At 40.2% G+C, this 26,569-nt stretch overlaps 1 protein-coding gene across 9 annotated transcripts in view; it reads left to right on the forward strand.

Annotated features, from left to right (window-relative positions):
* Positions 1-26,569, forward strand: part of Elapor2 (endosome-lysosome associated apoptosis and autophagy regulator family member 2) — a 218,565-nt gene that overhangs the window by 135,660 nt on the left and 56,336 nt on the right. For 7 of the 9 annotated variants that reach the window (NR_153371.1, NR_153370.1, XM_030254371.1 and 4 more), the window contains 6 exons: positions 8,826-8,973; positions 16,227-16,313; positions 18,859-18,964; positions 19,747-19,899; positions 20,544-20,632; positions 25,932-26,112. Coding sequence is in view for 7 of the 9 variants with exons in the window: in XM_030254371.1 (XP_030110231.1) it covers positions 8,826-8,973; positions 16,227-16,313; positions 18,859-18,964; positions 19,747-19,899; positions 20,544-20,632; positions 25,932-26,112 (764 nt within the window). In the remaining 2 variants the exon portion in view is untranslated. Of the gene's footprint in view, positions 1-8,825; positions 9,788-12,703; positions 16,314-18,858; positions 18,965-19,746; positions 19,900-20,543; positions 20,633-25,931; positions 26,113-26,569 lie in introns of those variants that run through there. The other 2 variants (XM_030254372.1, NM_001359887.1) reach the window with 2 other exon arrangements.

The following is a 26,569-nucleotide window of genomic DNA, read 5'->3' on the forward strand; positions in this document are numbered from 1 at the left end:
CTCTCAGCTGAGTGGCAATGATTTATTTTCTGAGGTGTGTGCGTGTGTGTTTCTTAGTCTATGAATTTTTATTTTTAGAACAACCAAGACTGGGGAGTTTTTTTTTTTTTGTTTTGTTTTTTTTTTTTTTCCATTTTTTTATTAGGTATTTAACTCATTTACATTTCCAATGCTATACCAAAAGTCCCCCATATCCACCCACCCCCACTCCCCTGCCCACCCACTCCCCCTTTTTGGCCCTGGTATTCCCCTGTACTGGGGCATATAAAGTTTGCAAGTCCAATGGGCCTCTCTTTCCAGTGATGGCCGACTAGGCCATCTTTTGATATATATGCAGCTAGAGTCAAGAGCTCCGGGGTACTGGTTAGCTCATAATGTTGTTCCACCTATAGGGTTGCAGATCCCTTTAGCTCCTTGGCTACTTTCTCTAGCTCCTCCATTGGGAGCCCTATGATCCATCCATTAGCTGACTGTGAGCATCCACTTCTGTGTTTGCTGGGCCCCGGCATAGTCTCACAAGAGACAGCTACATCTGCGTCCTTTCAATAAAATCTTGCTAGTGTATGCAATGGTGTCAGCGTTTGGATGCTGATTATGGGGTGGATCCCTGGCTATGGCAGTCTCTACATGGTCCATCCTTTCATCTCAGCTCCAAACTCCGTCTCTGTAACTCCTTCCATGGGTGTTTTGTTCCCAAATCTAAGGAGGGGCATAGTGTCCACACTTCAGTCTTCATTCTCCTTGAGTTTCATGTGTTTAGCAAATTATATCTTATATCTTGGGTATCCTAGGTTTGGGGCTAATATCCACTTATCAGTGAATACATATTGTGTGAGTTTCTTTGTGAATGTGTTACCTCACTCAGGATGATGCCCTCCAGGTCCATCCATTTGGCTAGGAATTTCATAAATTCATTCTTTTTAATAGCTGAGTAGTACTCCATTGTGTAGATGTACCACATTTTCTGTATCCATTCCTCTGTTGAGGGGCATCTAGGTTCTTTCCAGCTTCTGGCTATTATAAATAAGGCTGCTATGAACATAGTGGAGCATGTGTCCTTCTTACCAGTTGGGGCATCTTCTGGATATATGCCCAGGAGAGGTATTGCTGGATCCTCCGGTAGTACTATGTCCAGTTTTCTGAGGAACCGCCAGACTGATTTCCAGAGTGGTTGTACAAGCCTGCACTCCCACCAACAATGGAGGAGTGTTCCTCTTTCTCCACATCCTCGCCAGCATCTGCTGTCACCTGAATTTTTGATCTTAGCCATTCTGACTGGTGTGAGGTGGAATCTCAGGGTTGTTTTGATTTGCATTTCCCTGATGATTAAGGATGTTGAACATTTTTTCAAGTGCTTCTCTGCCATTCGGTATTCCTCAGGTGAGAATTCTTTGTTCAGTTCTGAGCCCCATTTTTTAATGGGGTTATTTGATTTTCTGAAGTCCACCTTCTTGAGTTCTTTATATATGTTGGATATTAGTCCCCTATCTGATTTAGGATAGGTAAAGATCCTTTCCCAATCTGTTGGTGGTCTTTTTGTCTTATTGACGGTGTCTTTTGCCTTGCAGAAACTTTGGAGTTTCATTAGGTCCCATTTGTCGATTCTCGATCTTACAGCACAAGCCATTGCTGTTCTGTTCAGGAATTTTTCCCCTGTGCCCATATCTTCAAGGCTTTTCCCCACTTTCTCCTCTATAAGTTTCAGTGTCTCTGGTTTTATGTGAAGTTCCTTGATCCACTTAGATTTGACCTTAGTACAAGGAGATAAGTATGGATCGATTCGCATTCTTCTACACGATAACAACCAGTTGTGCCAGCACCAATTGTTGAAAATGCTGTCTTTCTTCCACTGGATGGTTTTAGCTCCCTTGTCGAAGATCAAGTGACCATAGGTGTGTGGGTTCATTTCTGGATCTTCAATTCTATTCCATTGGTCTACTTGTCTGTCTCTATACCAGTACCATGCAGTTTTTATCACAATTGCTCTGTAGTAAAGCTTTAGGTCTGGCATGGTGATTCCGCCAGAAGTTCTTTTATCCTTGAGAAGACTTTTTGCTATCCTAGGTTTTTTGTTATTCCAGACAAATTTGCAAATTGCTCCTTCCAATTCGTTGAAGAATTGAGTTGGAATTTTGATGGGGATTGCATTGAATCTGTAGATTGCTTTTGGCAAGATAGCCATTTTTACAATGTTGATCCTGCCAATCCATGAGCATGGGAGATCTTTCCATCTTCTGAGATCTTCTTTAATTTCTTTCTTCAGAGATTTGAAGTTTTTATCATACAGATCTTTCACCTCCTTAGTTAGAGTCACGCCAAGATATTTTATATTATTTGTGACTATTGAGAAGGGTGTTGTTTCCCTAATTTCTTTCTCAGCCTGTTTATTCTTTGTATAGAGAAAGGCCATTGACTTGTTTGAGTTTATTTTATATCCAGCTACTTCACCGAAGCTGTTTATCAGGTTTAGGAGTTCTCTGGTAGAATTTTTAGGGTCACTTATATATACTATCATATCATCTGCAAAAAGTGATATTTTGACTTCCTCTTTTCCAATTTGTATCCCCTTGATCTCCTTTTGTTGTCGAATTGCTCTGGCTAATACTTCAAGTACTATGTTGAAAAGCTAGGGAGAAAGTGGGCAGCCTTGTCTAGTCCCTGATTTTAGTGGGATTGCTTCCAGCTTCTCTCCATTTACTTTGATGTTGGCTACTGGTTTGCTGTAGATTGCTTTTATCATGTTTAGGTATGGGCCTTGAATTCCTGATCTTTCCAAAACTTTTATCATGAATGGGTGTTGGATCTTGTCAAATGCTTTTTCTGCATCTAACGAGATGATCATGTGGTTTTTGTCTTTGAGTTTGTTTATATAATGGATTACATTGATGGATTTTCGTATATTAAACCATCCCTGCATCCCTGGAATAAAACCTACTTGGTCAGGATGGATGATTGCTTTAATGTGTTCTTGGATTCGGTTAGCGAGAATTTTATTGAGGATTTTTGCATCGATATTCATAAGAGAAATTGGTCTGAAGTTCTCTATCTTTGTTGGATCTTTCTGTGGTTTAGGTATCAGAGTAATAGTGGCTTCATAAAATGAGTTGGGTAGAGTACCTTCTACTTCTATTTTGTGAAATAGTTTGTGCAGAATTGGAATTAGATCTTCTTTGAAGGTCTGATAGAACTCTGCACTAAACCCATCTGGTCCTGGGCTTTTTTTGGTTGGGAGACTATTAATAACTGCTTCTATTTCTTTAGGTGATATGGGACTGTTTAGATGGTCAACTTGATCCTGATTCAACTTTGGTACCTGGTATCTGTCCAGAAATTTGTCCATTTAGTCCAGGTTTTCCAGTTTTGTTGAGTATAGCCTTTTGTAGAAGGATCTGATGGTGTTTTGGATTTCTTCAGGATCTGTTGTTATGTCTCCCTTTTCATTTCTGATTTTGTTAATTAGGATTTTGTCCCTGTGCCCTTTAGTGAGTCTAGCTAAGGGTTTATCTATCTTGTTGATTTTCTCAAAGAACCAACTCCTCGTTTGGTTAATTCTTTGAATAGTTCTTCTTGTTTCCACTTGGTTGATTTCACCCCTGAGTTTGATTATTTCCTGCCGTCTACTCCTCTTGGGTGAATTTGCTTCCTTTTTTTCTAGGGCTTTTAGATGTGTTGTCAAGCTGCTAGTATGTGCTGTCTCCCGTTTCTTCTTGGAGGCACTCAGCGCTATGAGTTTCCCTCTTAGAAATGCTTTCATTGTGTCCCATAGGTTTGGGTACGTTGTGGCTTCATTTTCATTAAACTCTAAAAAGTCTTTAATTTCTTTCTTTATTCCTTCCTTGACCAAGGTATCATTGAGAAGAGTGTTATTCAGTTTCCACGTGAATGTTGGCTTTCCATTATTTATGTTGTTATTGAAGATCAGTCTTAGGCCATGGTGGTCTGATAGGATACATGGGACAATTTCAATATTTTTGTATCTATTGAGGCCTGTTTTGTGACCAATTATATGGTCAATTTTGGAGAAGGTCCCGTGAGGTGCTGAGAAGAAGGTATATCCTTTTGTTTTAGGATAAAATGTTCTGTAGATATCTGTCAGGTCCATTTGTTTCATAACTTCTGTTAGTTTCACTGTGTCCCTGTTTAGTTTCTGTTTCCACGATCTGTCCTTTGAAGAAAGTGGTGTGTTGAAGTCTCCCACTATTATTGTGTGAGGTGCAATGTATGCTTTGAGCTTTACTAAAGTGTCTCTAATGAATGTGGCTGCCCTTGCATTTGGTGCGTAGATATTCAGAATTGAGAGTTCCTCTTGGAGGATTTTACCTTTGATGAGTATGAAGTGTCCCTCCTTGTCTTTTTTGATAACTTTGGGTTGGAAGTCGATTTTATCCGATATTAAAATGGCTACTCCAGCTTGTTTCTTCAGTCCATTTGCTTGGAAAATTGTTTTCCAGCCTTTCACTCTGAGGTAGTGTCTGTCTTTTTCCCTGAGATGGGTTTCCTGTAAGCAGCAGAATGTTGGGTCCTGTTTGTGTAGCCAGTCTGTTAGTCTATGTCTTTTTATTGGGGAATTGAGTCCATTGATATTAAGAGATATTAAGGAAAAGTAATTGTTGCTCCCTTTTATTTTTGTTGTTAGAGTTGGCATTCTGTTCTTGTGGCTGTCTTCTTTTTGGTTTGTTGAATGATTACTTTCTTGGTTGTTCTAGGGCGTGATTTCCGTCCTTGTATTGCTTCTTTTCTGTTATTATCCTTTGAAGGGCTGGATTCGTGGAAAGATATTGTGTGAACTTGGTTTTGTCGTGGAATACTTTGGTTTCTCCATCTATGGTAATTGAGAGTTTGGCCGGGTATAGTAGCCTGGGCTGGCATTTGTGTTCTCTTAGTGTCTGTATAACATCTGTCCAGGCTCTTCTGGCTTTCATAGTCTCTGGTGAAAAATCTGGTGTAATTCTGATAGGCCTTCCTTTATATGTTACTTGACCTTTCTCCCTTACTGCTTTTAATATTCTATCTTTATTTAGTGCATTTGTTGTTCTGATTATTATGTGTCGGGAGGAATTTCTTTTCTGGTCCAGTCTATTTGGAGTTCTGTATGCTTCTTGTATGATCATGGGCATCTCTTTTTTTATGTTTGGGAAGTTTTCTTCTATTATTTTGTTGAAGATATTAGCTGGCCCTTTAAGTTGAAAATCTTCATTCTCATCAATTCCTATTATCCGTAGGTTTGGTCTTCTCATTGTGTCCTGGATTACCTGGATGTTTTGAGTTAGGATCCTTTTGCATTTTGTATTTTCTTTGACTGTTGTGTCGATGTTCTCTATGGAATCTTCTGCACCTGAGATTCTCTCTTCCATTTCTTGTATTCTGTTGCTGATGCTCGCATCTATGGTTCCAGATCTCTTTCCTAGGGTTTCTATCTCCAGCGTTGCCTCGCTTTGGGTTTTCTTTATTGTGTCTACTTCCCCTTTTAGTTCTAGTATGGTTTTGTTCATTTCCATCACCTGTTTGGCTGTGTTTTCCTGCTTTTCTTTAAGAGCCTGTAACTCTTTAGCAGTGCTCTCCTGTAAATCTTTAAGTGACTTATGAAAGTCCTTCTTGATGTCCTCTATCATCATCATGAGAAATGTTTTTAAATCTGGGTCTAGATTTTCGGTTGTGTTGGGGTGCCCAGGACTAGGTGGGGTGGGAGTGCTGCGTTCTGATGATGGTGAGTGGTCTTGATTTCTGTTAGTAGGATTCTTACGTTTGCCTTTCGCCATCTGGTAATCTCTGGAGCTAGCTGTTTTAGTTGTCACTGTTAAGAGCTTGTTCTTCAGGTGACTCTGTTAGCCTCTATGAGCAGACCTGGAGGGTAGCACTCTCCTTAGTTTCAGTGGGCAGAGTATTCTCTGCAGGCAAGCTCTCTTCTTGCAAGGCAGGTACCCAGATATCTGGTGTTCGAACCAGACTCCTGGCAGAAGTTGTGTTCCACTCACTAGAGGTCTTAGGATCACGTGTGGAATCCTGTGTGGGCCCTTGCGGGTGTCAGGCGACTCAGCTGGCAAGGTAGCCGGGGCTCGAGTGGAGTGGAAGGGGTTTGTGCCCCAGATCAAGTCCGGGTAGCCTGCTTCCCTATGTACCGCAGTCTCAAGTTCCACGCGATTGGATTGGGGTAGGCGCTGTGTTCCACTCACCAGAGGTCTTAGGGTCCCGTGGGGAGTCCCGTGTGGGCCCTTGCGGGTGTTGGGCAAGACTCTGCTGGCAAGGTAGCCCGGGGCTCGAGTCTCGAGTCGAGCGGAAGGGACTTGTGCCCCAGATCAGGCCCGGGTAGCCTGCTTCCCTATGTACCGCAGTCTCAAGTTCCGCGCGATTGGATTGGGGCAGGCACTGTGGTCCACTCACCAGAGGTCTTAGGGTCCCGTGGGGAGTCCCGTGTGGGCCCTTGCGGGTGTTGGGCAAGACTCTGCTGGCAAGGTAGCCCGGGGCTCGAGTCTCGACCGGAAGGGACTTGTGCCCCAGATCAGGCCCGGGTAGCCTGCTTCCCTATCGACTGGGGAGTTTTTAATGAGATTTATTTAGTTTAATTTTGCAGGCCCAAGAGCATGGTGTTGACATCTGGTAAGGGCTTCATATATCTTTAAACCATAGTCCCAATGAAGGTACAGGCTGACATGTGTGAAGAGAGAAATGTTTAGTGAGAAAAGTATTAATCCCTTCCTGAGGTCTCATCTCCCCAGACTCTACACAGCATCAAGGCTGCATTAATTACTTTTCTTGAAAAGATACTTAGAAACAACAAAAGGGAGCAAAGACTTGTTTTGCTAAGGTCATGCTGTGAAGGTTAGGGGCAGGAAAGCACAGCTGCTCAACACTAAGCAAACAGCATGCAGAACAACAGGTCAGTAACAAATAGGAATCAGGACAAGATACAGCATCCAAGAACATGCCCTAAGTGATCACGAACTACCACGGTCTCCCTTCCAGCCTTTCCTACCTGTGATACCTCTCAATGGTCTATTCAGAATTGAAATCCATTCATGAATTTTTTTTAGGTCAAAAAGCCTAATTCTTGACTAGTCTCTGATAAAGCTTGCACAGACACACCTAGAGCCACATGCTTTAGGCTTTTGATGAATAATCACATTGACAAACAAAAGTAACCATTACAGAGCCACCACCAATGTTCTGTCCTCTTAAACTGATAGTTTATTTCAATGTGGGCTTGGCAAAGCTTAGCAGCATGCATATGCCTTAGAGTAAGGCACTAGCCGCATGTGATGCGACACCAGGTTCTTTTTTTGGGGAACTTGAATAGTCACAATTTTTTTTCTAGTTCGACTAGCTTATTCATCAAGAGCAATCTACAGTAAGCAGCCCTTTTTAAGTATAGGTTCTTTAATATAATAATTTTCTGGACACAAATTTCAGTTGAATATAGTATTCTTCTGCTCCTCACCCATCTGACACTACGTTTTCTTTCTTTCTTTTTAATCATTTGGGACATAGTGATGACTTAATTACTGAGCTCAAGAAGTTTTTTTTATACGTTATGGACATGAAACTTATATGTGTATATCTATGCAATATTTACTGTACATCATATACACATATGTGTGTGTTTATAATATATCTCCTTCAAGTCTGTGGCTTTTGACTTTTTTATTGTCTGAATGATATTTGATAGTTAGAAATGTAAAATTTGAAAAAGTGTGATTTATCATGTTTTGTTTTTTGTTTTTTGTTTTTCCTTCTCTGCTTGGTGATTTGTTGTGTTAGGATATCTTGGCTAAGCCTAGGTTTTGAAGACTGCAGATTACAGTGTGGATTGTTATTTTTAGAACAGCAATGAATCTCTGCATCTTTTTTGGTACCTCTGCTAGAAAGTGTGAAGAATTCTGTGAACCCCGACACACACCAGTGTCCTGCTTGTAGCAGCCATTGATTCCAAGAAACTCAGGGGCTATAGGGGATCCAGTGTTAGCTCAGAGGATGAAAAGGCTTTGCCTTCTATCAAATGACTTCAACGATTTAAGAGGCTAACTATAGTATAGCTTTATATATTAATCTAAGTATTTAGCATTAATAGCACTTTCCCCCCATAGATCTCGTGTGTGTGTGTGTGTGTGTGTGTGTGTGTGTGTGTGAGTCTATAAGTCAAACCCAGATGTTATTTGAAAGAATAATTCTACTTGAGGCTATGAATCTTAATATTAGTGGTTTTGATAAACAAAAAACAAGATTTATACCAAATTGATCATATAGCCTTACAAAAATTTAATATGTCATATGCTATAAAATAAGCATTTTTCTATAGTTACTATACACACACGAACACACGCATACACATATAACGATATAAATACAACCTTCTGAATCCATGAATTGTTTTTGTATGTGTATGATTTCAGGGCTGACTACTCAGTAAGGGATAACCAATTAGGGGTTCATCCCCGGAGAAGCCTAGGTCTCAGAAGTAGCCAGTTGACTGTACTTTTTTGCACATGAACCTCTTCCATGTCTATTGGTGTTGTTATTGTTCTGAGGGCAATTTGAGAAGGATTAAGGAGGTGTCCATGGGAGGTGCTGGAGGGGATGACCTAGGAAGAGTTGGAAGGAGGAAAGGAAAGGGAAAAATGTCATAATCATTTTAATTAAAATAAAAAATAAATTTAGTACAAAACAAAGTTCTCAATAGTGGAGTTGAACCCTTGAATCCCAGCAAAGCTTGTGTTATCCACTTTGTTTGGCCCACGGGATCTATTCCTGATTAAATCACTTGGTTGGAGGAGTGTGGCTAGAAGAGGTTTCTGAGCTTGTACCTAATACCTTTGGTTCTGTTTCCACAGCTCTTCTTGGCTTCCTCGTGGGAACTATATAGAGTCTAACCGTGATGACTGCACTGTGTCTTTGATCTACGCTGTGCACCTGAAGAAGTCTGGCTACGTCTTCTTTGAGTACCAGTACGTGGACAACAACATCTTCTTTGAGTTCTTTGTAAGGCTTTTCATATTCTAGAATTTGATTTTTAAGGAACATTCATGTAATTATTTATACTCCTGGTTCACTCCACTTTATGCCTCCTCCTAACTTTTTGGAGGGTGTTGACTGCATCTTTCAATGTTAAAAGAAAGCCTCCTCTGATGGTACTTTGTATTCAATTTAATATTATTTTTTAACTTTTCACAGTTTTCTTGTGGAATAATGTTGGCTTACTACATTTCTGCTTATGCTTATCAGGTGGCTATTTGGCTTAGACTATATATTACAAATAATTTTTCCAACACTTATTTTCTTCATTCTTTAGCTACAAAGGTATTACTCTTCTACACATTGTGTATATAGAGGAATATCAATGTTTATGTGTTCATATGTGTATTTATATGTGGAAGAACATACATGTGTATATGAGGAGGACAGAACTTGATGGTGGGTGTTCTCCTCTATCACCCTCCACTTTACTTTTTTGAAACAGAGTGTCTCATTGTGCCTGAGCTCATGGATTGGGCTGTGCTGGCTGGCCAGCTAGCTCTGGGCATCTGCCTTTCTCTGGTCCACCAGTACTAGGTTAGAGCTATGTGCCACCACAGCTGTGTTGTACACATGGTAGGGATCTAAGCATATTCTCGTTATGGTTGTATAGCAAGTACATTACCCATTGAGTCATAATAACAGTTTCTTTTATGTTAAAATTATATTAAAGTATTTTGAATTTGCTTAAATATTTTCTTGAAAGTCAGTAAATATTTCCTGCTTACTATAATTATTTGCTTATTCATAATTATTTTAAAAATAAAATGGCTGTATGTTCTGATTCTATGAATTTTAGACTGTTGAAAGGTCTCCTTGGATATGACATATTTTGATATGTCTGTCACGAGCTTAAGTAGAATTATAGAATCTAAGATATAGTCCTATAATAGCAGACTAACTACTGAGGCTATTTAACGAATGCAAGCTGAACCTGATTTCATACAATTTATTATAACAGTGACTTTAATTCTTTTTTTTAATATTTTATTTTATTTTAATTAGGTATTTCTTCATTTATGTTTCCAATGCTATCCCAAAAGTCGCCCATGCCCTCGCCCACAACTCCCCTACGCACCCACTCCCACTTCTTGGCCCTGGCGTTCCCCTGTACTGAGGCATAGAGAGTTTGCAAGACCAAGGGGCCTCTTTTTCCACTGATGGCTGCCTAGCCATCTTCTGATACATATACAGCTAGAGACACAAGCTCCGGGGGGTACTGGTTAGTTCATATTGTTGTTCCACCTATAGGGTTGCAGATCCCTTTAGCTCCTTGGGTACTTTCTCTAGCTCCTCCATTGGGGGCCCTGTGTTCCATCCAATAGCTGACTGTGAGCATCCACTTCTGTGTTTGCTAGGCCCCGGCATAGCCTCACAAAAGACAGCTATATCAGGGTCCTTTCAGCAAAATATTGCTAGTGTGTGCAATGGTGTCAGCGTTTGGAGGTTGATTATGGGATGGATCCCCGGGTATGGCAGTCTCTAGATGATCTATCCTTTCGTCTCAACTCCAAACTTTGTCTCTGTAACTCCTTCCATGGGTGTTTTGTTCCCATTTCTAAGAAGGGGTAAAGTATCTACACTTTGGTCTTCATTCTTCTTGAGTTTCATGTGTTTTGCAAATTTTATCTTATATCTTGGGTATTCTAAGTTTCTGGGCTAATATCCACTTATCAGTGAGTACATATTGTGTGAGTTCCTTTGTGATTGGGTTACCTCACTCAGGATGATGCCCTGCATGTCCATCCATTTGGCTATGAATTTCATAAATTCATTCTTTTTAATAGCTGAGTAGTACTCCACTGTGTAAATGTACCACATTTTTCTGTATCCATTCCTCTGTTGAGGGACATCTGGGTTCTTTCCAGCTTCTGGCTATTATAAATAAGGCTGCTATGAACATAATGGAGCATGTGTCCTTCTTACTGGTTGGAACATCTTCTGGACGTATGCCCAAGAGAGGTAGTGTGGGATCCTCTGGTAGTACTATGTCCAATTTTCTGCAGAACCGCCAGACTGATTTCCAGAGTGGTTGTACAAGCCTGCAATCCCACCAACAATGGAGGAGTGTTCCTCTTTCTCCACATCCTCTCCAGCATCTGCTGTCACCTGAATTTTTGATCTTAGCCATTCTGACTGGTGTGAGGTGGAATCTCAGGGTTGTTTTTATTTGCATTTCCCTAATGATTAAGGATGCTGAACATTTTTTGATTTCTTTCTTCAGAGACTTGAAGTTCTTATCATACAGATCTTTTACTTCCTTAGTTAGAGTCACACCAAGGTATTTTATATTATTTGTGACTATTGAGAAGGGTGTTGTTTCCCTAATTTCTTTCTCAGCCCGTTTATTCTTTGTGTAGAGAAAGTCCATTGACTTGAGTTAATTTTATATCCACCTACTTCACTGAAGCTGTTTATCAGGTTTAGGATTTCTCTGGTGGAATTTTTGGGGTCACTTCTATATACTGTCGTATCATCTGCAAATAGTGATATTTTGACTTCTTCCTTTCCAATTTGTATCCCCTTGATCTGCTTTTGTTGTCAAATTGCTCTCGCTAGGACTTCAAGTACTATATTGAATAGGTAGGGAGAAAGTGAGCAGCCTTGCCTAGTCCCTGATTTTAGTGGGATTGCATCTAGCTTCTATAAATTCGTTGTTTTTAATAGCTGAGTAGTTCTCCATTGTGAAAATGTACCACATTTTCTGTATTCATTCCTCTGTTGAGGGACATCTGGGTTCTTTCCAGCTTCTGGATATTATAAATAAGGCTGCTATGAATGTAGTAGAACATGTGTACTTATTAAATATTAGAGCATCTTCTGGGTACATGTCTAGGAGTGGTATAGTTGGGTCCTTAGATATGTCGAATTTTCTGAGGAACTGACAAACTGATTTCCAGAGTGGTTGTACAAGCTTGCAATCCCACCAAAAATGGAGGAGTGTTCCTCTTTCTCCACATCCTCTCCAGCATCTGCTGTCACCTGAATTTTTGATCTTAGCGTGATCAGTATTTCTAAATCAGTAATCGTAGTTCCAATATCAAAAGTTTGATGGTAAGAAATATTTCCCATTGTACTTCCCTTTGAAGTAAAGAGGTTCAGGCTCTGGTTGTAACTCTAATTATTAGCTGTATGTTCTTGGCAGTTAGACTAAGTTTCCAGCCCTCACTGCTTCCTTCAGTGAGGTAGATTGCTTGATATGGCCTTTTGGGGGAGCTTCTAATATGGATAGCCTTTGATGGTTTAGAATGTTAAGCAACATTTAGACAGATTTGCTTTTTAAAGTGTATCTTGTTTGCAAAAAAGCTTGTGAGAATGAATGAGTATTTCTTGGGACATTTCAACAGTATTGCAGAAAATGAATAAACTCAGGATGTGTTTAGACAAGGGCCTAATTGTTGTAAATAGCAGTTCCTTTATATTTCTCAACAAGTCCCTTGAGAACAGTCAATAAAGGTGTTTTTAAGGCATGGCACTCCATTACCTCCTGTCAGTGATGCCTGTGTTCTTTGGTTTAGAGTCTGACAGGGGTGGCAAGCTCATGAATGTCCTTTCTATATCATGTTGATAGGTTGTGAATGACTGAGAAGGATCAGCCCTCCTCAGTCATCATTAATCAGTGGTGAAAGGAAATGTTTTTTTTTCTTTTTATTGGATAATTTCTTTATTTACATTCCAAATATTTTCCCTTTTCCAGGTCTTCCTTTCGGAAACCCCCTATGCCATCCACAACCTGCTTCTATGAGGGTGCTCCTCCCCCACCCCCCGCTCCCATCTTCCCACCCTGGCATTCCCCTATACTGGGGCATCGAACCTCCTCAGGCCCAAGGGCCACTCCTTCCACTGATGTCCAACAAGGCCACCCTCTGCCACATATGCAGCCATGGGTCACTCTATGTGTACTCTTTGTTTGGTGGTTTAGTCCCTGGGAGCTCCCGGGGGCTTGGTCTATTGACACTGTTGCTCCCCCCATGGGGATACAAAAGAAAAGGAAGCGTTTGAATAAGAAAGATATAGGTGGATGGAGAAAAACATACATAAGTAGTGTATAGTGTAAAGTACTGAAGTGCTAAGTTTGAGCATCAAGTGTGACTTTACCTCAGAACTACCGTTTCTTTTCAAAATATGAAGCTGAAACCTAGAGGAGTTATTGGTCCATGATTATACTTTAACTAGTTTCAAAATGAGTAATAAAATTCACTTCTCCACAGTGGCGAGGAATGTCACAATCACATGATAATCTATTGTGTGTATAAAAATGTCTTTAGCATGTATATTAGTTACTCACTAAAGGTCAGAGCCTGTAGCTTCTAGGGAATGGCTTAATGCTGGTGTCATATTGCTCATGATGGTCAGAGGAGAAACACTCCACACATTCAATTAAAGGAAATATTAATTGGATAGTTTCTTGATATTGGAATCACCAGTGGGACTGTTTTCTAGTTAATAAGTCTTTAGAAAATTCTTTTAGTGAAAACACTCTGAGCTTTGTGACAGGAAAATAAGGACGGCATCAAGAATAATTTACAAAAGAGAAAGATAGACTTGGCAGCTGATAAATACATTGGTGATATCTGACTCCACCCTGCTGCTAACTGTATTGCTATACCAGCATAATGGTCTGCCTTTTAGCTATTGAGCTCTATACCTATGCGCATACCTAAAAACGTAGTCTCCTAACCTCTAAGCATCTTTGAAGCTTACTCAGAGAGTTCAAGATGGTTTTTTATTACTTATTTATTATTATTTAATTGATTATTATTTATTCATTTATTCTGCATCCTGATCACTGCCTTCCTCCTGGTACCGCCTCGCACAGTTTCCCCCTTTCTCCTCTGAGAGGGTGGAAGCTCACAGTGCTTATCCACAACCCTAGCACATCAAGTTTCTGCAGGTTAGACACATCTTCAGGCCAGACAAGCAGCACAGGTAGGGGAATGGGATTTATACGCAGACAACAGATTTAGGGACAAGCTCTCACTCCAGTTGTTGGAAGACCTAATGAAGATGGAGCTACACATCTGCTACATATGTGGGGGGCCTAGGTCCAGCCAGTATATTTTCTGTGGTTGAAGGTTCAGTCTCTGAGAGCCCCCAAAAGTACAGGTTAGTTGACTGTTGATCTTCCTGTAGAGTTCCTATCCCCAAGTCTCCCAATCACTCTTCTGTAAGACTCCCTGAGCTTCGACCAATGTTTGGCTGTGGATCTGTTTCAGTCAGCTGCTGGGTGGAGCCCCTCAGAGCACATTTATGTGAAGCTCCTGTCTGAATGCATAACATAGTGTCAGGGGTTGGTGCTTGTCCATGGGATGGGTCTCAAATTGGGCCAGTCATTCCCATAGTCTATTCCATCTTTGTTCCTGCATTTCTTTTAGACAGGATAGATTTTGTGCTGAATATTTTGTGGGCAGGTTGGTGTTCTTATCCTTCCACTGGGGGTCCTGCCTGGCTACAAGAAGTTGCCACTGCATATTCTATAACCCCACTGCTAGGAGTGTCAGAAAAGTTATCACAAAGACTCACGGGAGTCTTCCCCTTCTCTGGTATGTCCTGGAGATGTTCCCTAATCCCCATCCTTTGCCAGCTGCCGATTTCCCACAATTGACCCTGAACCTCCCATCCTCCTCCCCATCCCCTCTCCCACCCTGTCTCCTCCCTCCCTCTGCCTCCTATAACTATTTTATTTCCCCTTCTAAGTGAGATTCAAGCATCCTCACTTGGGCCTTCCATCTTGTTTAGTTTCTTTGGGTCTGTGGAATATAATGATAGTGTGTGTATCCTGTACTTTGTGGCTGATATCCACTTATAAGAGAGTATATATTATGCATGCCATTTTGGGTCTGGGTTACTTCATTCACGATGATATTTTCTAGTTCCATCCATTTGTCTGCAAAATTGATGATATTCTTGTTTTTGATAGTTGAGTAGTGTTCCATTATGTAAATGAACCACATTTTCTTTGTCCATTCTTTGGTTGAAGGACATAGAGGTTGTTTCCAGTTTGTGGCTATAATGAATAAAGCTGCTATGATGTTCAATGTATTATCTCTAGTCATTTTAATTAGCGTGGTAAATAATTAATATTTACTCCACTACAAAAGGTTAGGACTTAGATTTTGTTTATAACCATGTAGCTACACATTTAGATTACATCCTGGGAAACAAATAACCAAAGCAGACTTTATTTGCTAATTTAAGATTTTACTGTCATCAATGACATTTGCAGATAAATGTAGCTCTCACTCCTTATCAAAGAAGTTTCTTTTTGCAGCAGATGGAGGTTAATACAGAGATCTACAACTAGTGAAAAAGGCAGAGAATAAGTTCCTGTAGGATGCTCATCCCCAGTTAACAATCCAACTCCCAGTCCTAAGTCTCCGGGAACATCGCAGAAGATGAAGCAGAAAGATCCAAGAGCCCAAATTTCAGACACCTGCTGTGACATAGTGACATCTCGACATGACGGAAAAGTTGCACCAATAGAGTCTTACCAGTGTGGTTGCCAAATAGGAACTGGCTAATGACCACACTAGCCAGCAAGGAAAGGAGGAAGCTCACAAAGCCCCACCCCTCGAGGAAAGTCTTCATGCAGTCGGTGGCTGCTGAGTAAGGCGGAGAATCAGTTTTCCCTGGGTGTAACCCCTAATAGGTCACCCTGATAGGTCACCAAATTCCAAGTATTCATCCTTAAACATGTGTACATATGAGTGACACTGTGGGCTCTGTAAGTGTTTACCTATGTATAATACATGCAAAAGAAGAGGACAGGAATCCTGGAATGGGTGGGGATGTGTGGGAGGGGCTTTAAGGGGGAGAAGGACGGGTGGAAATGATTTAAATACAGAATACTCATGTATGAAATTCTCAAAAGGAGAAGAATTTAAATAATGAAAATAGCTTTTAAGCTCCAGCTTGCATGTGAATGTGAGTTAGAACATTCGGGCAAGTTAGGCAGAGGGTTTGTAATGAGTTCCCAGTGTTGATTACTCTCACTGTCCTTACTGTCCAGGCTACAGCAGGTTACAGCAATGACGTGGGTCAGTCAGAACCACTTCCTCACATGCAGTTGTAGTGTCGTCTTCAGTGGTCTTGGCGTGTTGGAGATTGCTTACTTTGCTGTTTAAAGGGGACTCAAGGGTGTTCTTGCAGCATGTGGACGGACAGAACGAATGAAAGCTATTACCCCGCGAGCTTCACTGACCGCTTTGTTTGACTCATAGATTCAGAATGACCAGTGCCAGGAGATGGATGCCACCACAGACAAGTGGGTGAAGCTCACAGACAATGGAGAATGGGGCTCCCATTCTGTAAGTCCCTTTCTTCCCTTTCCTTTTGATACCAACCCCATTCTGCTCCTCCCTAACTATTTACAAGCATTCAATCTACGAAAATAAAACGCATAACATGGTGGGGTACTTTTGATAAGCTTCATTTAGTGAAGAAACTGCCTTTGCGGTTCATAGACTGACATTTACAATTTTGGCTTATTTTTCTGTTTCCCTTTTTCCTTAGAATGTTTCCTATCCCTTTCTCGTCTCAATGGCACTCAGCGATTTAGAAGGTTAGATAAAACTGATATAAAACATTACAAAGTTTGAGCATGCAAGTTTTCAAATACATCTGCCACATGAGATAGACTAGTTCCTCTGATCATTAGTTAGACCATGAATTAACTTGATTCCATGTTTTCTGCTTTTAGAAAGTGATTTTTCAGGTTTGTTTGCATTTTGGACCTAGCACTGGATACATCTGATTGTTACAAAATATACCCACTTTTGGAATCTCAACCTACTTTCTACACATTTGCTACCTGTTGGTAAAAGTTTTATTCTTTCTGGTCAAGCAGTATAAATTTTACTTCTGCCCCGCATGTCTCTTTCAGAGCTTGAGTCCAAGAGGCAGTGATGACATGTTTAATACAGCTTGTATTATTTGTGACACTGTCCCTTTAGAGTGAGGCGTGGTTTTAAAATGTGGCTCTGAACCAGAGCTGCATTTGTGTAGACGGTTTGTTTAGTGTCTTTGTGGCTGCTCTTTCTTTCATTTTAGAAACGAGAACAGTCTTCCTGTATCACATAAGATGAAGGCAGAAAGGGCCTAGATGGAGCCTCCAGTGTGAAACCTGAGTTCTCTTTAAATAACCAACTCTCATTCCAATCTTTGTGTTTATACAAATGCCTCATCCGTGAGTCTACACAATGTAGACTTTCAGGAGGATTTTTCACCTCTGTGCTTGAAAGCAATATTAGTATTACTTAAGGTCCATTCTCCTCACCACCCAGTGGGTGGGGCTTTGGCAGCAAATGGGCGTTCTTACCTTTATAGAAGGAACACAAGAGAACGTGCAGAATGCATTCATTCTTCTCGTCCCTGGCAGGAAGATGTAGTCAGGCAGATTTTAACATTGTGGAGCTTGAGTTTTATCATCCAGGGTATGTAGAAGAATAAAGGTATCACATGAAAAAGCAAAGACCTAACTTTGGGTTGGTCACCTGCATCAGCAAGCAATGTATTAGAAAATTCACTTGATTTGTATGTAGGAAATGTCCCAGTGGCAAAGGAATCAAATGCTAATATCCTTTAACTTCTCAAGCCAGAGTTAAATCATGCTACCCATAAAAAGTGCCTTTTCTCTTGTTCCCACCACCCTGTGGCTCACTGAATGGTTTTAAGAAGCCACGAAGCTATGGTAGGCCATTTTCTATCATTGAACAAAATACCCAGGGTTGGATATTTTCTAAATTCAAAGGGCTGATTTAATTCAGTTTTGGAGGTTTAAAGTCGTACACCTGCATCTTCCCAGCTCTGGTGATGGTGGCATCAGCATGGTGGGAGTGTGTACAAGGGGCTCATGGTGAAACAGAAAGGCATGGAAATCAGGCTTGCTCTTTAATTACAGGCATTCTTGTGGGAGCTTGCTTTGTGAGGGCAGATTAGCCACTTCTTTTTTTTTTTTTTTAATTTATTAGGTATTTTCCTCATTTACATTTCCAATGCTATCCCAAAAGTCTCCCATACCCTCCCCCCCACTCCCCTACCCACCCACTCCCACTTCTTGGCCCTGGCGTTCCCCTGTACTGGGGCATATAAAGTTTGTGTGTCCAATGGGCCTCTCTTTCCACTGATGGCCGGCTAGGCCATCTTTGGATACATATGCAGCTAGAGACACGAGCTCCGGGGTACTGGTTAATTCATAATGTTCCACCTATAGGGTTGCAGACCCCTTTAGCTCCTTGGGTACTTTCTCTAGCTCCTCCATTGGAGGCCCTGTGATCCATCCATTAGCTGACTGTGAGCATCCACTTCTGTGTAGCCACTTCTAAGGCAATGGTCTCAAATGGATTCCCACCAGTCTCTCCTCAGAAAAGTTCACTACTGCCACACTGTGGCCCAGGATTTCAGCACATGGATCTTTAGGGACCACATTATGGTGCCTGACTGCCTGCCTTCTTCCCTCCCTCCTTCCCCTGCGCCCTCTCTCTTTCCAGTTCAGAGATACACCTTAAGAATATAGCATTACTGTCAAAGTATATGCTTGTGTGCAAACTTATTTACCCTTTCTGATAAAGCCCTTCTGGTTATAAGCTACAACCTTAAAGTTTAAAACAAGTTTATCTTTTGTTTTGACTTAGCTTCCTTCTTAGTATATTAGTATGGATTGTCTCACTGTTGTATTTTTAATTTTAAATTAACTTCATTAAAGCTCAGGCTGAAATTAAGAGTATTTAAATGTGTTAATTCTATTTTTAATGGTGTTTATATAAGGAATTGAAGGAGGTTATACGGGAGTAGTTTCTAGCTGTGGTTAGAAATAGCTCGTCTGACCTAAGTGTCTTGTGTTTCTTTCTGTAGGTAATGCTGAAATCAGGCACAAATATTCTGTACTGGAGAACGACAGGCATCCTTATGGGTTCTAAGGCAGTCAAGCCCGTGCTAGTAAAGAATATCACCATCGAAGGTATTTCATAGCTCTGTGCCTCAGGACTCGCTAGTCCAATTTTATTGTTAAAATATTTGTTAGACTGTTGGGTTAACTGACCTAAGTGTTTATAATAAAGACAAATGTCAGACATAATGCATGTCTAAAGATCTTAGTTTCATGTCCACCAAATTGATTAATCAGTTTTCTCTGTCCTGCCCTCAAACTGAATTATCTAATAGCTGTAAAGCAGAAAAGACAATAAATGACAGTCTTCAGTGTTTTTTTTAAAAATAAAATGGAAGTGGACTTGTGTACAAAAGCCCATTACTCATTAGAGGTATGCATATTATGCTAGTTAATCTGATCATTACTATATACATAAGAATAATAAGAATCTGGCTGTTTCCTAAACCTCTTGTGCCTTTCTGAGCCAGATGGGTCACTTTTGGTGCAGCTGAGCTACTAATAAACCCTATCATGGCTCCTTCTCAAGTAGGCTGTGTCTAGTCAAAGCAGCAATTCTTCTTCATTAAACTTTGGTATGTTTTGCTTATCCCATATGCCTGCTCCAGAGATGTTAACTCATTAGTCATTGGGACATCTGCTGGACCAAGCTGGGATTTCCATCCAGGAGCCATTACTAGGGTCATTCCTACTTGCTCACACACCATCAATCTTTCCTTGTTCCAAGTAGATAAGGACTGTGGGCTCAAGTTACTATTGTTCTTTCTGTCTTCTCTGCAGAAGCAACAAGTAGGTGCTAATGTGCTTATTGTGCTGGGTTCTCCCCTCTAAACCCTGTTTTCCTTTCCATACAGGGGTGGCATACACCTCAGAGTGCTTTCCATGTAAGCCAGGCACTTTCAGCAACAAACCAGGCTCATTTAACTGCCAGATGTGTCCCAGAAACACCTATTCTGAGAAGGGTGCTAAAGAATGTATTAGGTGTAAGGAGGACTCCCAGTTTTCAGGTAAGGCTAATTAACACTTTTTATTCCTCTTTTCCCATGATAACTGCTGACTAGGTGCCATTTCCCATGGTTGAATGAGTATGGTAAAAAAAAAAAAACAAAAAAAACGGTGGATCAGAAAAAAAATGGTGGATCACACACCAATGGGATGACGTGAATACATGTTGAATTGAGGACAATGACAAAATGACATCCCAGTGTCCTTCTCTGCATGACTCTCTCCCTTTATGATTTTCCTTTATGCCATACTCCATTGATAAATGGTGTTTGTATCAGTCCAGCCAACTTTTTAATTTCACACAGTTTGTTACCATAAAGGCTGTAGCAATATAATTAGAAAGTTTTAGTTTGTTCTACACTTCCAGTGTTCATTGACAAAATAGGAGGAATCTAATGTCGTCTGGAAAACAGTCACCACAAAGCAAATGTATCATAGAAACATTGTTATCCTCCTTTCAGAGAGACTGAAAATACAAACCTTTATTTGCTTAAGGCGTGGCTAGCTCTACCGGAACTACGCTAGCACAGTGACTTTTTTTTTTTTTTTTTAAACATGTTTGCTTGCTTTTGTATTTTGATGTTCCTATTCTTTTATGGTCACAAAGGTCCATTTCTGAAGTGCTTTGTGTGCATATGTGTTACAGAGGAAGGAGCCAGTGAGTGTGTGGATCGCCCACCCTGCACTACCAAAGACTATTTCCAGATCCATACCCCCTGTGACGAAGAAGGGAAGGTATAATACGTAGTGTTTCACTCACCCCGTGTTTATAAGCCTCTCTTCCCGGTGTGGGCACACCGTGGTTTGTAACGTGTGTGCAGGCTGTATAGAGGAAATCCAAGAGTGTAGGTGCTGCAAACTGCCCTTGCTTTTACCTCCCAATTAGTTCTCTGGACGCTGTATGTAGCTCGTTGGTAATCTTTAGAATACTTTGGGAAAACTTCTCTGTTTCGAGGGTATTTGTTTCATAAAAACATTTTGTGTCTGTCTCCATTTTTTTTCATCTTTAAAGTAAGGTTGATATTACTCCCTATCTTGTGAAGCTTCAATGGGAAGATGTAAAATGCTCAAAGTAAGGTTTCTCGCCTTTTCTATGATGAGAACCCCATACATTATTACTATTTTTTTAAATAAATACATTCTTTCAGATTACTATTTTTAAACAAAATACATTTTTTCAGAGGTCAAATGATCCAGAAGAGGATAGTTTGAAGTATGTACTATGGCTCACAAGATAAAGATGTCTTGTAGCTTGTATTGATCTGTAAGATACTCAGATCTTATCAGAGACGCTGTCCAGGCACAGAGTGATTCGGCCATGGTAGACTACTGTGTACTTGCACTTAGAAAACACAAAGTAATTACCACATGTCCAATGTCTAACTGGGGGGTGGAGTGGGTGGGCAGAGTGCACAGATAAATTCTGCTGTTGATCCATCATTGTCTCAAAGACTCAGCCAGTACCAGGCCTGCCAATGAGAAGCTGAGGATGAGAAGGCATTGGTTCAAAGTGTCCTTCAGATATGTTTACAGCCCTAGTCAGGGCATTTAGTTTTTGGAGATATCAGCAAATATTATTTTTCCTTTCCTAATTTTGTATCTGTGAGTGGTAATCTGTACTTTTCATATTTATGTGAATATGAAACTTCCTTTTTGCCTTTAAAAACTTTGAAGGAATTTTGAGTTGAGTTAAAGTAAGTATATACTAATTTAAAGTGATTAGAAGAAATTTTTAATAAGAAATACCACTATTATTTTTAATAAGAATGTTAACTCAAGTTAACAGCATTAACTAATGAAGGGTTGTAGAGTGAGGTTGTCAGTGGCCCTACGATAATGCCATGTGAGGCTACTTTAATTTAGAACATACACATAGAGAGTTGCCGCTAAAAGTGCAATAAAAAGTATTGTGTAATACCTTTAACATAAACCTTTCTTAGCTAAACTTGCCTAACTTATTGTTAAAAGTGAATTTAATTTATTCTATGTAATCACAATTAATTCAGTATTACTGAAGAATGAATGAATGAGATCTATTAATGCATTATATCTGAACAACATGAAAATATATTAAAATCATATTTGTTACATTGCTGAGTGATTTAGTGTATCAGTGAGTATAATGCCAGTGACCAGTTTGATAATATCTGGCTGACATGGCCTAATAGAATTAAGGTCATTCATATTCAAATATAATTTAGAATACACACACACACACACATACACACACAGCACTCACTTACAAGCATGCTGAATGCATATATATATATACATGAAATGTTTTTCATATAAGTCAGAGAATCTTTCATATAAGTCAAGAATAGATTCTTGGTATAGAAGAAAATAATGTGTCCATGTTTCATAAATTCAGTTCACTCCTTTTTAAAATTATTGACTATTTTATTTATTTACATTTCAAATGTTATCTCCCTTCCTGTTTTCCCTGCAAACCCCATCCTACCCTTCTTCCCCTGCTTCTATGAGGGTGCTTACCCACATACCCAGCCACCCACTCCCGACTCACTGCCCTAGAATTCCCCTATGCTTGGGCATTGATCCTTTGCAAGACCAAGGGTCTCCCCTCCCACTGATAACAGATAAGGCAATCCTCTGCTACATATGCGGTTGGAGCCACGGGTCCCTTGATGTGTACTTTTTAGTTGGTGGTTTAGTCCCCTGGGAGCTTGGGGGTGGGGGTGGGGCAGGTCCTGATTGGTTGATAGTGTTGTTCTTAAAGACAAAGTCTCACTACATAGCTTGGGCTGGCCTAGAACTCTGTGTAGAGCATGCTGGCCTTGAGCTCACAGAGATCCACTTTTAATGTTTAACCTAAATGATCATGAATATTGTAGCTCTTCTGTAATCTTTACACTAGTCTGGTAAAACTCTGTTGAGAGGGGTTTGGTTTCATAAAACCATTTCATGTTTGCATCTCACTTTCTGCAGAATGAGCTGGTTGTTGGTGTCTCACCTGCACTGTGAGCCATCTGGTTCTAAGCATCATTAATATTAATTAGCATCTTTCCCTGTCAGCTACACTAGGAAACATATGTCTCTGTTGGAAAGACAGAGAAGCAGTTTGCCGTGTGTGGCAGGAAGGTTTGTAAGGAACATGGATCATAGAGAACTTGTACCTTGATTTCTCCATGTTAAAATGTTCACAGTGTATTTTAACTTCTAAACGTCTTCTTTGCTTACATTGGAAGAAACTGGTTATTTGGCTTCTCAGATATATTTGCATATTGTATTGTTTTCAGTCTCATCAGAATGACCCTCCTTTAATGGTGCTGTTTGCATCTCTTGGGCAAGTTGTTTAATAGCTGTAATCTGGGGCTGGGGAGATAGCTTAGTTAGTAAAGTGCTTACCTTGAAAATTGTACAGCATAAGTTCAGTCTCCAATACCCATGTAAGGAGCCTGGTGTGGCAGCATGTGTTTGTAATTCTAGGGATGGGGACATAAAGCCAGATCCCAGAATTTGCTGGCCAGCCAACAGCCTAGCCTAATTGTAGAGCTCCAGGTCAGTGAGAGACTGTATCAGGGTAAAAGCAAAACAAGGTGGATGGAATCAAAAGAATGATGCTCAAGGTTGTCATCTGGCCTATCCACGCGTGCATAACTTTAATGTGCAAACCCAGGTTTCCTTGTTTGCGAACCTGGGGACAATAGTGTCCTGAAAAGGCTGGGAAGATTCTTTTCTGACATGGAATCTTTTCTGTTCTTGTGTAGAAACAAAATTTCCCCAAATGTAGCTGCTCATACATTTCTATGAATGTGAGTCAGAAAATTAATGAACTTACTAGGATCTCAAAAAAAATTTTTTTAACTTGTTAACTTAAACTGAAGACTTAAAGTCAATGTCTCTCCTATAATTATTTGTTTAGATTCTCTGAATTTTATGCTGCCTTTCTTGAGGGGTAGTTGAGGGCATTTTATTGATATAGTATCTAATTTGATGTTTTTAGCTACTTAGGAGGAGTTAGCTGGAGTGGCCATTGTTTTATAGATGGTCAGAGAGGCGGAGCCATAAAGTAGAGCATTAAAGCATGTCATGACATGGACCATAAAATGAATATGGAAAGGGATCTATAAAAAGAAAATAATACTACTTATCATTCTAATGAGACATCCATTTTCTTAGCATCCTTCTTCATACCAGATAGTGTATCTTCCACAAGCATATTTAAGGCTTCAGTTGAGTGGCATTGAATGTCTGTTTTGTACAGTTCTTACTGACTAGAAACAGAGGTGAAGGACTGCCTGTGTTTCCTGTTCTCCAGCTGCAACAGACTTCTTGTTGCAGAAGTTGTTTTAAAGGACAAACAATACTTTCAAAAGTTTATTGGATGAAAAGAACAGTTACTGTCTCTTCTAAAAACCTCTATGTAGCTCTAATATTGGTTGTTATATTTTTGCTGGAATACTCCACCTACCAGTGTTCACATTCCAGTTTTGTTTTAGGACAACTAACCTATCTATTATTCTGCTTTTTAACTAAGAATAACTAATTTTAGCATGGCCAGCTTTTGGGGTGTAGTTGAGTTACCACATTTTTTAAATTCTGTTTTGTGTAAAGTAGGATAATGAGAAGGGCTGTGATTGAGTGCTCTCCTGGAGAGCAGAAGGGTGTATTTTTCCTGATGCTCAGAGCACATAGAGAAGGCCATAAGAGTTTCTGGAGAGAATAGTTTAGCTACAATCCTTTTTTTTTTTCTTGGTTAATTTTTTTTTATTAGCTACAATTCTTATTATTGAAAAAGACTTGGGAACTACTAATACTTATGAATCATTAGGATTGTACATAAAGTTTCATCTCTTCTTTTTGAAAAAATAATATTTTTCTTTGATGATTACTCCATGCAAAGTGTGATAAGAAAGGCTGTGGCGGGTGTCAAGGAAGGGAGCAGTGGAGCTAGCCAGTAAGCAAGCAACATATTGCTGGCTACACACGGAAGTGAGCAGACGCAGGGGCAGCATTTGTTTGCTGTTATTTTTGAGATCATAAAATAACTGCATCATTTCTCCCTTTCCTTTCCCCCTCCAAACCTCACCTCAAATACCTCTCCTCACTCATATTCGCTTGCTCGTTTTAATTCTTTGTTTGTGTAAATCACACACACACACACACACACACACACACACACACACACACACACACACACACCTGCATGGTCTGGTCTGTATATTGTTGTTCATATGCATGTGTTCAGAGGTGAGCACCTGGCAGTTGTTTACACCTTAAGGAGGGATTTGTGATAAGAAGCATGCTGTCTGTATTGTAAGGGTTCTTACTGCTTAGGTTCAAAGCTAGCGCAATGTATTGATTGTTTCCAGGGACGAGCGAGCTGGCTCACTTGGTAGAGTGCTTACCACACAAGCATGGTTGTCTAGAACTCACATTAAAAAAATGAATGTAGTACCCCACTCCTGTATTCCCGGAACTGGGGAAGTAGAGACAGGAGGACCAGTGGGACTGGCTGGCCAGCCAGTCTAGCTGAATCAATAAGCTTTAGGTCTAGTGAGAATCTGATTCCCAAAATAACCTGGAGTCACTTGAGAGATGGCTCATCTAGTAAAGTCATTTACTACGAAGCACCCTACAAGGTGCAAAGAAAAAACCATCTCCTGCAGGTCCTAGTCCCTCCCTCCTTCTCCACCTACACACACACACACACACACACACACACACACACACACACACACACACACATTTACACACTTCCTCTCTCACATTAAACGAAGTTGGGTAGCAGTTATGAAAGACATCTTCATATGTGCATGTGCATGCACACACACACACATACACACATAATGGTTATTTTCCTACCTATTTTTCTCCATATTGTATTAATGAAAGTTATCTCTTTTTCTCTCATTGTTTTCTCACTGTTTAGATTCTCTCAGCCCTCTCTTCTGTTCTCCACTGTTGATAATTCTTTAGCTTGTCAATTTAGCATCTTTGTCATAAAGATATTGCATGATTTACTTTTAGTTTTAATTTTAAAAGCTCTCTCTCTCTTTTATTTTTTTCTCAGACACAGATAATGTACAAGTGGATAGAGCCAAAAATCTGCAGGGAGGATCTCACAGATGCTATTAGGCTGCCCCCTTCTGGAGAGAAGAAGGATTGTCCTCCTTGCAACCCAGGATTCTATAACAATGGATCGTCTTCTTGCCATCCCTGCCCTCCGGGGACGTTTTCAGATGGAACAAAGGGTAGGGTGTCTATCATGAATTGCACGATCAGTAAAACATTCCTGATAGACTTGCGATCTTGTTCTCTAGTGCTTTTTTTGAAAAGTTTTTAGAAGACACATTTCTTATTTTGTCAAAATGAAGAGGTATTGAGAAATGTTGATAATGGGACTCTTAGGCCATGGTGACTTATCTGACGAGGACAGTCTTACTGGTGTTTTGTGTGTATGGCCGTCTCCTTTAACAATAATACATTTTAGTCTCTGAAAGTCAACCCTATCCTATTGGGTAACCGTGGATAACCACTCACTCACCAAGTTAAGCATAATATGAAGCACTGTACAAACAAAACCACCAAATATGTACACGTGCATCCGTACTGTATCTAGAAAAATTTTCCAGATCCATTTTGAAAAAATTGCTAAGGGAATTGGTGGTCATGTAACATCTGTCCCTCATATTTGTCTGGTAGTTTTAG

This window comes from Mus musculus, chromosome 5, assembly GCF_000001635.26.
Source record: "Mus musculus strain C57BL/6J chromosome 5, GRCm38.p6 C57BL/6J".
Classification (NCBI taxonomy): domain Eukaryota; kingdom Metazoa; phylum Chordata; class Mammalia; order Rodentia; family Muridae; genus Mus; species Mus musculus.